The sequence below is a fragment of the Synchiropus splendidus genome, chromosome 17 (genome assembly GCF_027744825.2).
Source record: "Synchiropus splendidus isolate RoL2022-P1 chromosome 17, RoL_Sspl_1.0, whole genome shotgun sequence".
Lineage (NCBI taxonomy): Eukaryota > Metazoa > Chordata > Actinopteri > Syngnathiformes > Callionymidae > Synchiropus > Synchiropus splendidus.
Genome location: NC_071350.1, coordinates 8,588,399 through 8,604,296, shown reverse-complemented (window position 1 = coordinate 8,604,296; position 15,898 = coordinate 8,588,399). Strand labels below are relative to the sequence as shown.

Sequence of the window (15,898 nt, the reverse complement as noted above, 5' to 3'; positions counted from 1 at the left end):
TACTTGAAATTCTTATCAAAATGAAATTCTTATACAAATATTTTCAAGACATTAAAAGAGCTTTAGTTTAAATAAGATGCATTGTGCTATTGTCAAACTGATGCAAAATAAACAATATTTTGTTGTTTAAATGTATGTATGGCTCCATCATTTGATACACTAATATACCAAAAATGTGGCTTCCTGTAGCATATATTATCATACAATTAAACTGAGATTAATTCATAAATTTTTAATCGAATCCCACCTCTATATAAAAGTGATTGAATAGACGACTCCTGTGCCATTTCAGCCGCTTTACGGTGCACAGCTCCCTCCAGTGGTGAGAATGTGTAACAGCGCTTGCAGCCAATTAATAAAATAAAAATAATAACTGCTGGATCCCCCCTTTTTATTTGACGGTAAATATTTTAAAATGTAATTTTTAAATGTTATTCCAAAATGCTAAATCAATATTCGTCGTATTATGGTAAAAAAAAAAAAAAAAGAGAGATATAGAGATATAAATACATCTCGCGATGACGCACGACAATGCAAGGTTTTTCGAAGTAGTGAATTCATTTCAACAGCGCCTCCTGCTGGACAGCACTGTCAGACCTGGGCAAAGGCAGAAGGAAGAGATCCAGGAAACCGACGTGGCACAGGAGGATGTGAGGCGGATGACCTTCAGGTTCAGGTAGAGGAGGCTCCTTTCCAACGCTGCAGCGCCCTCCAGCGGCGGAGGAAAGTGGCGCACAGTCAAACCCTCGCAGGACACTTTGGGGAACAGCCATTTTATTCATCAAATTGTAACTTGGTGTTAGTTTCTCTTTATTCCCGTGCCACCGCGGTGAACACGCGTGTTAAAAAATAAAAAGTGACATTTCTTTTTTTTTTTTTTTTTAAATTGTAGTTAAAATGTATCATCATAATGAAGACAGTTAATCAAAGAACTAATCATAGAAACTGACAAAATGACCTCACAGCATTTTGGATTAAACTCTCCCTTTGGGTGAAACTAAAGAGACAACAGAAGTGGGGCCGGGTGGGGGGGTCGGGGGGGTGGCGAGACAGGAACAGAAAACAGCTTCTTAGCACATTTTTTTTTCAGATATTTCCCATAGACATGTTTGGTTTGAAGGAGGGGGGCGGGGTGGGGGGTGGGGGCTCTGCTGGATTGTCTCACGTTTATTTGTTTTCCCTGTAGAGGAGCGTCGCCGTGGTGCGGCGACATATATCTACTGAGGAGAGAGAGAGAGAGAGTCGTGAAGACTCCGCCTAGTGCACTGAGAGTAGGGAGATTTATCTGGACACAAACACTCGCTCTGGCTCTGACTCACATCATTTAGCGGCCGGACGCAGCAGCTGCGGCCGCCTGAGCGCTCGGCTCCCGCCCTGTAAGTGGACTCACTACATACGTCATCATTACAGTACAGAATAGAGCAATAGTTCTCATCATAGACTTTTTCATAGACTTTTTTTTTCCATATTGCACCATCAGAGAATGGGACACAACAGAGACTCCATTTCCTAATTCAAACCAGATATGTGCAAACATGACTAAGGACTTTATTAACCAAATCAAATCTTCCCTGTAATATCCACAAATAAAAGTGATTTCTCTTTTTATATATATATTTATAGTAATAAGAATAATAAATCTTCACATTGGATCATTTCATAGTGACAAAATGGTTGACTGGGATGTCCAGCCAGCGTCCTAAATTCTCATTGTCTTGGTCAGTCCCCATGCATCCATAGGAAATAGATTTTTTTTTTCTTCAAAAAAAGTAACAATTTTTTTTTTCGAGAGCAGCGGAAAAGTTTGGACCGGTGTCAATTTTCTGTCGTCCCATGTTTGAGGAAATTCCATCGGAAAAAAAAAACAACAAAAAAAACAAGAACTCCAAACGCCCCTCTGCTCCGGAAACACCGAAACCAAGAGTTTCTATTAAAAACGCCGCTCGACGGCTGATGACCTACAATTGACAGTCACCGACTCGTCGCAAAGAAGAGAATAAATAACGCTCCCTCGTTAATTGGTTTTGGCAAACGCGCCGTTCTGGAGTTGCTTTCCGTCGCGTGAAGATTTTCTCGAGTGAAAAAGAAAAGAAATAGAAAGAAGAGATGAAAGAAGCCTCTAAAATAAATTAAAAGTCGATTAGTAAAAGTGGCCCCGCCCTCGGGGGGAGGGAGGGGGGGTTGTATATACAGAACTGCGTGGTGAGTCAGTTTACTGCACTTGAGTGTTAAGTCCAGTGTTAGTGAGTTCCAGTCCGCCCGGCGCCCCCTGCTGTTATACCAGCGTGTAGGACTTTGCGTAGGGGTTGCTGCTCTGTTTGAGATGTCCTCGCGAGTCCAGCAGGGACTCCTGGGAGGTGCTGAGCTTGGCGGCCTGGGCCAGCTCCGAGCCCTCTCTGTGTGGGAGCGTGGCGGCCGAGCCGGGCTGCCACTGGGCGGCCGGGTCCCTGCTGGCCTGAGGGGCCTCTGTGGGGGTGGGGGGCGCCATGCGAGAGGGCCGCTTCAGCGAGCGGCTCTTCTGCGGCTCCAGGCAGGCCTGGCCCATGGCCGCCCGCTCGCTGCTGGCCGTTCCTCTGGACGTGCCCGAGCAAGACATGCCCCGGTTTAGAAGGAAGTCCATGCGCAGGTACGGCGGGAGGTGAACCAGCTCGCCTCCTGCGGACGCACAAAGGTCAGAGGTTAGGGGACTGAAACAGCTCAGCATTAGCTTGGACATTAGCGGTGACTCAAAACCAGTGTTGCCACAGTTACCTTGAAAAAGTAACTAGTGATTATTGATTACTCCCTCAAAAAGTAACTTAGTTACTTTACTGATTACTTGAATTTAAAAGCAACTAAGTTAGATTACAAGTTACTTGTCAAGTTACATTTGACAGCAGACTACAGCTCTCATTGCCTAAACAATATGTTTCATGTCAAGTTTGAGGTGGGGTTCTTGAGGGTCCAGTGTTTTTCCATGTTCCATGTCATTTTTTCAGCGCAATCTCAGTTATATGAATGTACAGTCAATGTTTTACGTTGACTCTAACTCACTGGAGGGAAAACCACACAAAAAAGCAACAAGAATGAAAAACAAAACAAAGTGATATATTGTCATTTATATAATAAAATATAGGGAATGACCCATTATTTTTATTATTTTACTTTTTTGCTTTTTTTAACTACAAGGCAGAAGTGTAAGTCTCAGTGTGTCAGTGCTCCTGTTGGCCACCTAGAGGCAGTAGTTGCATTTAAGTGGCTGTTATTACTCACCACTACGCTCCGTCGAGCAAAGGATGATTTTATTTCTGACTTTCGTGAGAAAATGCAACAAAAAATAATCTATAAAAGTCTAAAAATCTATCATAAGTGTTGTTTAACTTGATCTATCAAGAGGATTTTAAAAAACTGGTACATAGTTTTTTGAGTCCACACTTTCGACACATTTGCGAGGCTACTTTATTTCGCTCTCTTTAACTCTCTCTTTTGGTGACTTCTCCGCGTTGGTGGACCCTGCAGGGTTAATACTGTCATCTATAGCTATAGACACTAATTCAAAGTAGTGGCTGATTTATCAGCTAGAAATGTGGATCTCTCTCTCCTCACGCCTCTGTTATTTACTGCTCTCTTGTTGAAAACGTGATTGGTGTGTCCAGCACATGACGTCATGCCCAAAGACGCAGTTGTAGAAAGCGAACGGTGATATTTCGCTTACAGACAATGGCAACAATAGTAACGCACAGTGACTTAGATAACTTTAATTTGATCACCTTGTTTGAAACATGTTAGATAACTCTTTACTGAAAAAGGTTGTGATATAAGAGTAACGCGTCAGTAAGTAACAAGTGACTGGCATCACTGATGAGGTCTGCCCTAAGAACTCCAGCCTCACCCGGTCTGTGGGCTTTGGGCACCGCCATGGTCATGACCCGGCTGACGTCCTGAGGTTTGGGCGGGGATGCAGTGAAGCGGCAGATGCCTGACTCGGACGGCGTGCTGGAGGTGAGGCTGTCGGTGTAGTCGTTGGTCCCCGCCGTCATCTGCTCGGAGGAAGTGTCGGAGATGAAGCACTCGGTGATGGTGAACTTGGCGTGGCGCAGCTGCTCCTCCATCTTGGCGTGCTCGTAGGCGCGGGCCAGCTCCTCGTAGGTGGAGGAGGCGCTCTCCGTTGACACCATGCTGCTCCGCGCGCGGTCTGGGTTAGTGAGGCAGCAGGGTTAGTGTGTTTTAACGCTGTTGCCATCCCGGCCAGATGAGGGCGCTCACCTGTGTCCTGAGACGGACTGACGCTGTAGCTGTCGCTCTCCTTGTCCACCGAGCCGGCCACTCTGGGCGTGGGCAGCCGCCAGTCGGTGCTGAGGGTGTGGGAGGAGACGGGAGGGTGCGGACGGTTCAGGGTCCACTGGCTAGCGTAACGGTTGCGAGCGGCTGGACCGGCTTTGGCTGTGCGGCGGGCGGTCGGGTCTGTAAGGAACGGGATTGACAAGAGAGCAGGAATTGACCAGCAGGTACAGCAACAGTCACAGAGATTCCAGCAAACTTTTAATTTCATTCAATAAATAATGATTTCAGGGTCAAACCCATCATCAACTGCACATTAACATGATTCCTTAGTGTCTACGATTAATGTTGCACTGCAACAGTTGAAGCTGTGTGAAAATCTCTGATACAAATGATTTATCTCACATTAAATTGTCACTTCAGCTCAAAGCAAACAGACGGTAAAATGTGTATGCGGTGAAGAAAAAGAAAAGAGTCCGTACTGGACTTACTGGTTCCTGGTCTGGCATCAGACACGTCCACCAGCGGGCCGGTGGCCTGGGACAGGGACTGGTAGTGGACCGTGTGGGTGACCGTGGACGACTTCTGTTTCTGGGTTTCCCCAAAGTCATTGTCGGTCAGAAGCACCGTGCTCCTGTCGTCTGGAGGGGATAGACACCCGAGGTCAAGCAAGGTCCCCGGGACCAAACTTGAGTTGGGCCATGAGCACTCACCAACGGTCTCCATGGTGTCTCGCTCCTCGATCAGCAGCTGAGCTCGCGGAATATCGATGTGCATCCTCAGCGTCTGCTGCTGTTTATTGATGGGCTCAGCTGGACGGGTGTTTTTACTGCGACAAACAGAAACAGTCAGGTTCGTCCAGTTCCCCGGGAGCGACCGCATGGTCTGAAAAGCACCTCACCTCATCAGCATCTCAGCCAGGCTCTTGGCATCTAGAGAAAGAAGACAAGGTCACAACTCTTACGAACTGAGCGGTAGGATCCAGGTGGCGTCTCTCACCTCGGAGTCTCTTCAGTCTCTGCTCACGCCGCCTCCTCCTGAGGACCAGCAGCCCGATGAAGATGACCACGATGCCTACCAGCACGCAGGAAATGGTCACCATCATCTTCAAACCCTCGCCGCCACCAGGAGTGACCTCGCTGACGTTAGGGGCCTTCACCAGTGGAGCGATGGTGCCTGTGTGGAGGTCATCACATCAAACATCTCCCCCTCAGATGCCAGACATCAAAGCTGGTGTGTGCACTCACTGCCGTCATAGCTGAGCGTGGCGAACTTGACCCTCTTCTCAGCGTAGCCGGCGCTGTTGTAGACCTTCATCTGCAGCTCGTACCAGGTGGCCTCCTGCAGGTCGTACAGGATGTAGCTCTTGGTGAGCGACGTGCGCTGAGCGGTGGTCCACGTCTGCGACTCCACCGAGCGATACTCCAGAGTGAAGGAGGTGATGGGACAGCCGCCGTTGTTCCAGCCGTTGAGGTTGAGCTTGACCCGGGTGGCATTGATGCTCGTGAAGAGCTCCTGTTCTTTAGAGTACTGAGGTTCTGCAGAGGTGGAGAGAGGAACGGTTAGAGGAAACACTATCTATGTCACTACATCAAAACAAAAATGCACCTTTCCCATGAGTCTTTGCTTCAATGATCTCACTGATGCGTCCAGGCCCCACTGCATTCTGGGCTGTGAGAGTGAACTTGTACCAGGTTCCACACTTGAGGTTCTCCAGCCGATACGAGCGCTCGCTGGGACTGATGGGAAAGTTCCCCCACTGCTCACTGTTGTCCTCGGAGTACTGCAGGATGTAGCCTGGAGACAAGAGCGCTGAGTTTGAGTTTGAGGGCGGCAGGAGCCGAACAAAGGTCTGCACAGATGTCGACCTCTGATGGAGCTGCCACCGTTGTCTCCAGGGATCCAGGAGAGGGTGATGGACGTGGTGGTGGTCTTGGTGACGGTGAGGCGAGGCTGGTCTGGTGGGACTGGGGTGGGAGACATTCAGTTCCATGATTATTATTTTAATTTTGTGTTTTTTTAAATAGTACAATTGTTTCTGTAATTTATTTCCTCTACTTTTTCTTTTAACTCACACGGGAGTTACACTCTTGTTCCTTTTATCGATAGTGGAATTCATTCAGTAAAAATAAAATTTTTAATATATTTTTTTGGCAAATCTTTCCAAAACTGATTTGTTTTTTTGTAGATCATTCATTGGAATATACTCTCATATATATATATATATATATATATATAGTTACAGTTTACTGTCCAACTGTATTTTTTGGGAAGCAGACTTGGGGGACTTGGCTATATATTCAATAATAAAAACAATTTGATGCGTGAAGCAAAATGTCTTTCACTGACCTTGGACTTGCAAGTTGAGCACGATCTTGTCTGAACCAAAGCTGTTGCTGGCCATGCAGGTGTAGTTTCCAGAATCCTCTGCTTTGATGGTGCGGATCACCAGGCTGCCGTTACCGTGGACGCTGCGCCTGCTGTCAATCACCACAGGCGCTGGGGTGGCATTGCTGGGAGAATTGAAACGTTCTGAGTTAATATCCGGAAAGATCCGATGCGGATTCATGGACTCATCAAACACAAAGGAACGTACATCTCCTTGAACCACTTGACGTTTGGCGATGGGTCTCCCACGGCTTTGCACGGCAGCACGATGTCCCTCATCCACGGCGTGGTCACTGTCCTGTTGAAGGTCAGGATCCGAGCAGGAGCTGCAGGACACACAAACAATAAATGATACTTCACACCTTCCAAATACTGTAGCACCACAGCTTCTGTCGGGTCACTGTAGGCTGTGTATCTTCTTCTGCCTTAGCAAGCGAGGAGATAAGACGTGCAGATGAAGATCAGAGGTCCTGGATTCAGACACCAGTGAGTCTATCAGTGTCTTCCATCAGCTTATCAGCTCTGCGCTAGCAGAGTCGGTGTCGACAGGTTCACGTCTGCGTGTCACCACTTGTGTTTCGCTCCTCTGGTCACCATGGTGACGACTCTCCAGACATTTAAGCCCAACAAATGTATGTTTTTAAACGTCACCACAGGGACACCACACAGGGTAGCAGTGGAATTTTGGTTCTCAAACATTCATCGGCTAGCATTCGAAGCAGCACCCACCCTCCGCCATGGGCTTCACAGTGATGATGTCACTGGCGTTTCCTCGTCCCGCCGCGGTGACGGCCACCACCCAGATGCTGTACTGCCGGTTCCGGCTCAGGTTTGGTATGCGGTAGAAGAACACGTCTGGGGCTGCCTCGAACTCACTGCTCACCTGTGACCCGACAACAATTGCGTCAGTCGACGTCCTGGATCATGAGCCACCATTGAGGCTGTGAGTCCAAGTTTACCGTGGGGTGTGGGTTGGAGCAGAAAACAGTGTACTTCCTGATGATGCCGTTGACTTTGAGAGGAGGAAGCCACGACACGAACACCACAGAGTTGGACGCAGCGGCGGCCTTCACGCCCGCTGGAGGACCCGGAACTGGAACATGAAAAATGTAAGAGTCCACTCTCACCCGTGGATTCGGCCTTTTCTCTCACCGTCTTCCTTGGTGCGGGTGTAAATCTGCTCGCTGCGAACGCCGTCGCCGGCACGGGTGAAGGCCAACACCTGGATGCTGTAGTTGGTGTACTTCTCCAGCCCGTCCAGCTCCAGCGAGGGCTTCGAGGTTGTCACGTTCCGGATCTCCCCCAGCTCTGACGGATGGAAAACAGTAAAGATGGGAGTGAAACGATGACCTTTATAAAATATTCAGCAGTGGACTATTAAGCGCACGGCAGCAGAGCCTTGTATTTAATGTCACGTTCAATCATTGTGTCTGAATGGGGCTCGGACAAGGTCCTCATGAAAGCTGCTGACCTCCACTGCAACTGCTCGGTGGATTGATGCCCAGATACTTTGGTCAAGAGCCAGCAGGGTCATTGTTCAACTTCAGTCACATTTGTGACCTTTTTTTCGAGCAGCATGACAGACAATTAGAAAACGAATTGACCTATGAGAACATGGCCCCGGGTCATGAATCAGCCGACACAGTGAGACAGAGTTCTATTCATAAGGAAGACTTTGATGTAACCAGAAAGTGAAGCTATGTAATTGTTTCAGGAATCTTAGCCACTGAGCTGCTGTTGCTATGCAAACTAGTCACAGCTGTCACGTCCTGAGTATCCGAGTTCCTGAGACACGGTCAACGTGAAGCGACAGTGCAGAGGTCAAAGGTAATTGTGCTGTCAAAAACAATCCCTGTGATGCAAGCGCAGCATGTGACCACTGTGCAGCCTGCTGTCTGACTTCAACATTACCACGCAGAATTCTGTCCAAGGGTAAATAAGACGGAGTTCAGCAGGATCCTTATGAATGGCCTCCAGCTACGACCTCCTCACGGGCATGAATGAGAAATCTTGTTACTCAGCGCTGTTTTTGTTTCGGTCAGAAGACATTGACCCAGTTCTTTGCTGGTCTGCAGGGCAGCATCGTAACACTTTTGCTGTCAATCTTCTGTTTCTCCAGTGTTTACCTCCGTCCGGCAGGTTGGCCCAGTAGATCACCCGAAATCCGAGCAGGTTTCCGTTCAGAGCATCTTTGGGAGGAGTCAGCCATGACAGGGAGATGACCTCTGGAGACGTAGCCGTGGCTTGGACGTTCTCAGGAGGACGGCTGGGCACTAGAGGGGACAACGAGGAGCAATGACTCCAGCGCTCCACATCGGAGGAGACGCGACCATCTATTGCCACTAGACGGTGCTATCACTTCACTTTTAGTTTCAAAAGAACATGACGTTTCCGTTTTGGGTAACAATATTCCCAACATGTCATACTTTGTGTCATTTTGAACAACCAAGTTTCTTTAGTATTAAATGACTTAATCTTACACAAACAAGTAATGGCTGCTGCATTCACTTTTGAAGTCAACATAGCATCATTATTGCGGCGTAAAACAATGATCTCTCACCATCCTCCAGTGTGGTAGAAGCCACCTCAGTTGAAGAGGGCCCAGTCCCAGCACTGTTACTGGCTTGCACCACCACTCCGTACTGAGTGAACTTCTTCAGATTGTCCAGCACAAGACTCTCGGCGTTGTCTCCGGTCGTCTCCACACTGATCACACTGAACTGGTAGTTTCCGCCTGAGCTGTACTCCCTGTAGCCCACCTGGTAACCCTTGATGGCTCCATTCTGGAGGTGTTTCTTTGGAGCCTGGGGAAAGAGAAAAGGCTTCGGTTATAAACTGAAACTACATTTCATTGACTAATGTACTCTTCATTAGTACTATGTCAGTAATATAACTGATGCTAAAAAGAATATTTACTAATGTAATGTATTATTATAAGTATTAGTTTTGTCTTGTATATTCACATTTATATTTATAGAAATATTTTTTAGTTCTTCCCACTTCTCATGCAGTTAAAATGTGGATGCCTCACCCTCCAGCTGACTCTGATGCTCTGAGACGACTGGGCCTCCAACTGGACATCCTGTGGGGGTCCATCAGGAGCTGCAGAACAAACACAAAAGCAAGTTACCATTTACGGAGCAGCCGCATTACACTGGCTGAAAAACTGTCCAGAAGTGAGGCTGAGGTCCAGATCTGTTCACGACATCAAAGTGAGGTGTGATGGGTGATGAGGAGAGCATCGCTGGGCCGGGACGATGCGAGCGGAGCTAATTAGCAGAAGGGGTCCAACCTCAGTCTATTGACCACGGTTTGACATTTACCAGTGAGGCCTTTAATTGAAAAGTTCTGCTTTTAGTGCAGGGTCAGCGTGTGTTCAATAATGCAGCCCAGCCAAAGGGGCTGATGTCACAGGGTTGTTAATGAATTGACCCAGTCTTCCAGCCTCCCTCACCATTTACATCTGATGTGCTTGTGATATACCCTCTCATTCACCTGCTTCGTCGGTGGTGATGGTGAGCTCGTTGCTGGCCTCGCTCTTTCCGATCAGATTCTTGGCAAACATTCGGATGTTGTACGTGGAGGAGGGATGCAGGTCGATGATGGTGGCCTGGTTGAGCTGAGGGGAGACGTCTTTGGTCTTCTGAGCCGTGTCCCAGGAGGCTGTGAAGGAGAGAGGACGAGGTTTGTCAGGGGTGCAGAAGTCGGTGAAGAGGTTAAATCCGGCTAAGTGCCTTAAGACACTGTCAAATGATCAAACTGATACCGAGTCCCGAGAGCACAAGTTCATCCTGTCTGTCCTTTGACAAATTATTTTGATGACTTGATGTCAAAAGAACTGAATGGATTTTCATATTTATTGTCTTTGAAAAACGCTTCCTGGATCAAAACTTCACTAAAGCAATGACTCACTGAAGGTCTTAAATCACCTGATTTGTTCTTGCTCTCAATGTCGAACCCAGTGATGGGACTGTTGCCGTCAAACCCCATGGTCCAACGCAGAGCAATGGTTCTGTCCTTCACCTCCCTGATCTCCACCTCAGGAGGATCAGGTGGTTCTGAAACAGACCAACGTTAAAATTCAATGTGAAAGTAAACATTTTGACAGAAAAAGGTCTGTCACGATACCTTGAACTGTCAGCTGGATGATTCCTCGGTCCTCACCAAAGGAGTTGATGGCGTGGCAGGAGAAGAAGCCTGAGTCCTCCCTCACAGTGGGCATGATCTAAAAGAAAAGTGGTTAGATGATCAGCAGGTCAGCAAAAGCTTTATACCATTTTATCTATTTATAACGCTGTAACGGACCACATTAATGATATGGCGGGTTGCATTTGCCCCCCAAGCCTTGAGTTTGACACACCAGAAAATCATCTGTGTTTTAGTCTAAGTTTGCTATTTAGAGCTCCATGCCAGTTTGCTGTTTTGTCCTGAGTGGAGTTGCTGACCTTTTTATACTTTTGTCACAGCATAAACATCATTGAGAGTCAGGTCTGCCAACAAATGACTGCGAGGTGTCATGTATTGAGCGTGAATCAGGATCTGCAGATGACACGTGAACAGTACCTGCAGGGTGGAGATGACTTCGTCCCCAACTTCCTTGAAAGAAACCACATAGCGGCTGGTCTCTGGGTTGATGATTCGCTCCTCCTTCTCCCAGCGAACCATGATAGGTTTCTCTCCCTGAGCTGTGCAGCTCATTTTCTTCTCCTCCCCCTGCGTGGCCAGCGTGGTGTTGGGGTACGACGTGATCATTGCCGGGACTAGAACACAAAAAATAAACAGGTCAACACAGCAACATTTTTGGACCCTCCACCACAATATCATCAGCAAACATCATGGTCCTAGAATAATAAGGGCACTCAAACCCCGCCTCCACAACAACGCGGCCATTCAGGAGGCAAATTTCCTGGATTATATTCCTACTCTGCTAAATAAAATGGTTGCACACGCATGAGAGATGAGAGGCATCAAGAGGTGTTGACATTCATCATGTATGTGAGGATCCTAAATGCTCAGAAGACATTCCTGTGAAAGCACACTCACAACATACACGCCTCATTACACACACAGAACTGTGGACCAACACACAACGCTCCCAGATGTTCGCACATATATAAACACACACACAAGCTGGCACACCAATGCACAAAAAACGCACACGGCGAGCATGACGGCAGTGATGTGATGAGAAGTGTCAGGCAAGAGGGTGCAAACATTTAAGCCTCATCTCTTATTCACTCCGAAGCCATTTGGGGTTCGGCTGCAGAAAAGAATGCAGATTTATTTTGCATGACGACGATGAATTTTTTGTGAGATGCGTTTAGAGAAATGAGGAACGAAAATATCGACAGTGGCTTTGTGTGAACGTTTCAGTGCGCCACTTTTGATTGGCTAGGAAGTGGCTCGCATGTGATGTTGACACTGCCAACAGAGAGAGGAAGTACGTGAGGCGACAGAGAACAGGGACAGTTGGAGACAGGAAACAAAGTTCTGGTCTGAGTCACACAGCCACCTGAATTTAGCATGAATAAAACTCAAATATAGTTTGCTTTTTGGATCATAATTATTCACAATACTAGATCATTGTTTACATTAATGCACCAACTATATTTTTGCGGTTAAGTAGACGATTGCCTTTGGCAATGATCGATACAGGAATATGTTCTCTTCACTGCGCTTATTGTGATGAATATTTCAACCCCAGCTGAGTACTTTATAAAGGGAGACTGCTCAAACAGACGGAGGCTGTTAGAGAAAGAGGTACTTCCCAAATAATATTTCATTTACCTCAAATATTCCACTGTGACATATAGTTGTTTCAATGCCTACACCTGATTCAAATATCAAAATTTAAATCAGAAAAGACGCATACAGGTTGATGCTGGAGTGTGGGAGAGCTGAGCACCCTGTTCCTCCACAGAAACCCAGAGGGCAGTGATGATACGCATAAGTCTGCAGGGACTGTAGCGGACAGGCTGGCTGCTGATAGGCTGCTCCCCTGAGACAAAAGACCCCCCGCCCCTCCGCTCCTCTTTCTCCCATACTCCCTTTCACCTGGCCAGGTTACCATGCCAACCATCATTGGGCAGTCTCTCCTCTCCCTGCATTGCATCCCTCCTCCCTTCCTCCCTTCCTACTCTTGCTCTCTGTGTCTCCCCAGTTGCAACTCTTATTCATCTATAACACCTTTTTTTTCTGCCCTGAAGTCACGTTTCGCCCTGCTGTTGGTTTTTACAATCATAACAGGAAGATTTAATGCATCACAGCACAGGATGAGAAGCGTATCAAGGTGGTCATATAATTGAGCTAAAGCAATTGATGTGGAAAACAATGACAGAAAGAAGAAAAACATGAAATTATTCTGACCCAAAAGCCTGCGTCGGAGCAAGGTGGCGCTACTGAAACATTCACGACAGAGGCTTCTGAGCGTTCCCCGAAATACTGCAAGACTAGTCGCACCATTTCAGCCATTACAACTGCTAAACCAAGGGTATTTTACACACCCTTTACACACCATCCTACACTTCTTTTATCATCATGATGATTTCCTAATTTTTGTAGCTAAAATACAATTGTCAATAATACAGCTTCAGCTTTTGTCCAAACATGACTGTGTCTGTGATTCACATCTTCATTCAAGCTGAGGGGTGCAGTGGGCCGATGTGGCCTGGAAGGCCTGAGTTGGAGGAGCCGAGACGTGCAGAGCTCCCTGCCCCGGGGGTGCTCTGTAAGAGGGTGGGTCGAGGGTGTTGGGGGTAGGGAGGACGCTGTAGTAATCGCACAAAGAAGCCGAGTTCACTGGCTGTCTGAAATGTACTGAAATAATTCTTTTAGCTGCACAATTTGCCTGCAGTCTGGGCACAAATACTAGCCTGCAGAACGGCAGGGCTCGGGAATATGCGGCAGCGGCGACGACGATGCTGCGCTTAAAAGCCAGACTATTCATCAGCTGTAAGGATGTTTACCACTTCTCTGCTGAGCCTCCTCATTACGCTCCCCAGCACCACTCTGTCTGCCGACGTTATGATGTCTAATAGGCCTGATTGGTCTTAATTGGCAATGATAAACATCGAGTGGCTGTTGACTGACTCTGATAGCATCCGCTGTGGATTGGTAATGAATTGACTCAATTGCTCGTGTTTTGGAGGGAAATGTCATGTACCAGTTTTCAAGTAAAGACATGGGCCAGGCGTGTGAAGTCCTTGTTCAGCACGGTGCAGGGAAAGATAAACACAAGGACGTCCGCGCACTTCCACACCAGAACGAGCAAGATTTAATCTGGGCGCAGCGAGGGCCAGCAATTTCTGCAGGCTGTGAGGGAGGTGGTGGTGTTCATGCGGGATGATGCATGGTGTATTATGATGCGGCACAAACACTCATAACAATGAAAGTATCAAGCCAGGACACCACAATAGCTGCAATTCATTTAGCTGGGGTTCACCACAAAGGCCCGGGTGAGTGGGATCTATCGAAGCCACCGCATGAGATGCCAAGCCCATTATTCCTCTAAAATGGTTGCACTTTATTCGTGCCGTTCAGTTGAAGTGTTGCATCTCTGCTTATTGTCTGGAGCTTGTTTGCACACCTGTGTCATCGCCGTCATCATCATACATCACAGTTTGCTTAATTGAAAGTATTGATTCTGCAGCCTGCTGACTGACACACTAGGCCACAGTCACACTATCTGTCACGTGAGCGTGTTAGCGTGCGTCAACGTGTGCGCCCCCACTAAGTGGCTCCTAAGCCTCTTAAGTCACAGCTCTGTTGTCGAAGGCTGATAAACAACACTAAAACAGCACACAATGTTCTGGAGAGCATTTCAGCCAGAGGCAGAACTTTAAATAAAGACGGAGTGGAATCAGGGGGATCATGGGAATGAGCCCACACATATGGACGCGCAGAGTGGTTGAAGAGGGCGGCTCCTCTGGTGTCCTGGGAGAATCGGGTTACTACAGAGAGCACGGAGACAGCAAAACAATCACAACAACAGCTTGACACAAGAGCCGGGCTTTCAGCTGAGGGACCGCTGACACATACACACAAATTTGGTGTTTGCCTACAAGGGACGGCAGAATTACTGATTGTTATTGATTTAAAGACGCAGGCAGACAGGAGGGGAGCCAGGAAAGGATGGATACAGCGGAATACATACAGCTAGGCTGCCGCAGAATCTTTCAGCAGATGCATGATCTGAATCAGGACAAGTCAAAGCGTGGCCTCGTGCATCCACATACAGCCTGTTCCTTAAATTCTTCTGGCCATATGGGGCCAGCGGGAATCTATGAAAGCGTGAATCTATCAACAAAATACGATAACCCAAGAAGGCCGACAATTAGAAACCGAATCACACAGAGGGGCAAAACTTATAACACAATTCATGTGGCCAGCCAAACAAGTGCCATTGAATCAGAATTTTTGGTGGTAAATTTTGGCATTAAGTATGGCATTAGGAATCTCTGGTTCATAATAGAAGAGAAATCAACCTCAAGGCTGAGATCTTGACTACTATACACTCTAAATTCCATTTTATCCCATTATAACGCTGTAACGGACCACATTAATGATGTGGTGGGTTGGATTTGGCCCCCGAGCCTTGAGTTTGACACACCAGGAAGTCATCTGTGTTTTAGTCTAATTATCACCTCTAGCTTTCATAATATAAATATTAGAATCAGAAAACAACTATGAAGTTTCATTCTTATATTTTCAGTTATATCTATATTATATTTCTTGAAAGACTAATGATGTATTGTAACTGGCTCTCATCACCTGTATTCTGTGAGGGACATTAAGACCAGCTCCAAAGAGTGTTTGCCTGACAAAGAGTCTCTCAGCAGGGAGGGCTCTGTTGTGGCCTGATAAGAGCCACGGGGGCATCAGTCTGATCCAGAAGCAAGCGGTCAAAACAAGCGACCAGTCACAGTAAAAGATCACAATAAAACCTTGGCAGACACACATCAACAATCAGGTATGGGGAGAAACTCAGATAGACCTTTCGTGTGCAATAGCACACTATACACAATATTTTTATCAGACCTCTCAACAAACAGATATATCTCCTTTTAACAGGCAGGATTCTCACAGACATTTAGACATTTGTGCTACTCAAGAGGAGCTGTGATCTGAAATGAATATGTTGTCTATACATCAGTATTAAAACTGTGTGCGAGAAAAACTGACATTCATGTCAGACCCAGAGACATGGATACGCCACTTCAACTTCCACCCTGCTTTTTTTCACTCCTCAGTT

General features: G+C 47.1%; 1 protein-coding gene across 3 annotated transcripts in view; it reads right to left on the bottom strand.

Moving 5' to 3' along the window:
* Positions 1–73: 73 nt before the first annotated feature.
* The window catches only part of dscama (Down syndrome cell adhesion molecule a), a 62,542-nt gene continuing 46,717 nt past the window's right edge, over positions 74–15,898 (bottom strand). The window contains exons 12-33 of one of the 3 annotated variants that reach the window (XM_053846198.1): positions 11,212–11,408; positions 10,777–10,873; positions 10,578–10,706; positions 10,144–10,311; positions 9,680–9,750; positions 9,209–9,452; positions 8,775–8,921; positions 7,801–7,956; positions 7,608–7,741; positions 7,378–7,531; positions 6,857–6,974; positions 6,610–6,773; positions 6,129–6,227; positions 5,869–6,057; positions 5,508–5,798; positions 5,260–5,436; positions 5,162–5,192; positions 4,974–5,089; positions 4,752–4,901; positions 4,246–4,443; positions 3,872–4,174; positions 77–2,655 (exon numbers count right to left, since the gene is read on the bottom strand). In XM_053846198.1, coding sequence (XP_053702173.1) covers positions 2,276–2,655; positions 3,872–4,174; positions 4,246–4,443; positions 4,752–4,901; positions 4,974–5,089; positions 5,162–5,192; positions 5,260–5,436; positions 5,508–5,798; positions 5,869–6,057; positions 6,129–6,227; positions 6,610–6,773; positions 6,857–6,974; positions 7,378–7,531; positions 7,608–7,741; positions 7,801–7,956; positions 8,775–8,921; positions 9,209–9,452; positions 9,680–9,750; positions 10,144–10,311; positions 10,578–10,706; positions 10,777–10,873; positions 11,212–11,408 — 3,713 coding nt within the window. In that variant the 3' untranslated portion in view covers positions 77–2,275. Of the gene's footprint in view, positions 2,656–3,871; positions 4,175–4,245; positions 4,444–4,742; positions 5,090–5,161; positions 5,193–5,259; positions 5,437–5,507; positions 5,799–5,868; positions 6,058–6,128; positions 6,228–6,609; positions 6,774–6,856; positions 6,975–7,377; positions 7,532–7,607; positions 7,742–7,800; positions 7,957–8,774; positions 8,922–9,208; positions 9,453–9,679; positions 9,751–10,143; positions 10,312–10,577; positions 10,707–10,776; positions 10,874–11,211; positions 11,409–15,898 lie in introns of all 3 variants that reach the window. The other 2 variants (XM_053846197.1, XM_053846196.1) reach the window with 2 other exon arrangements.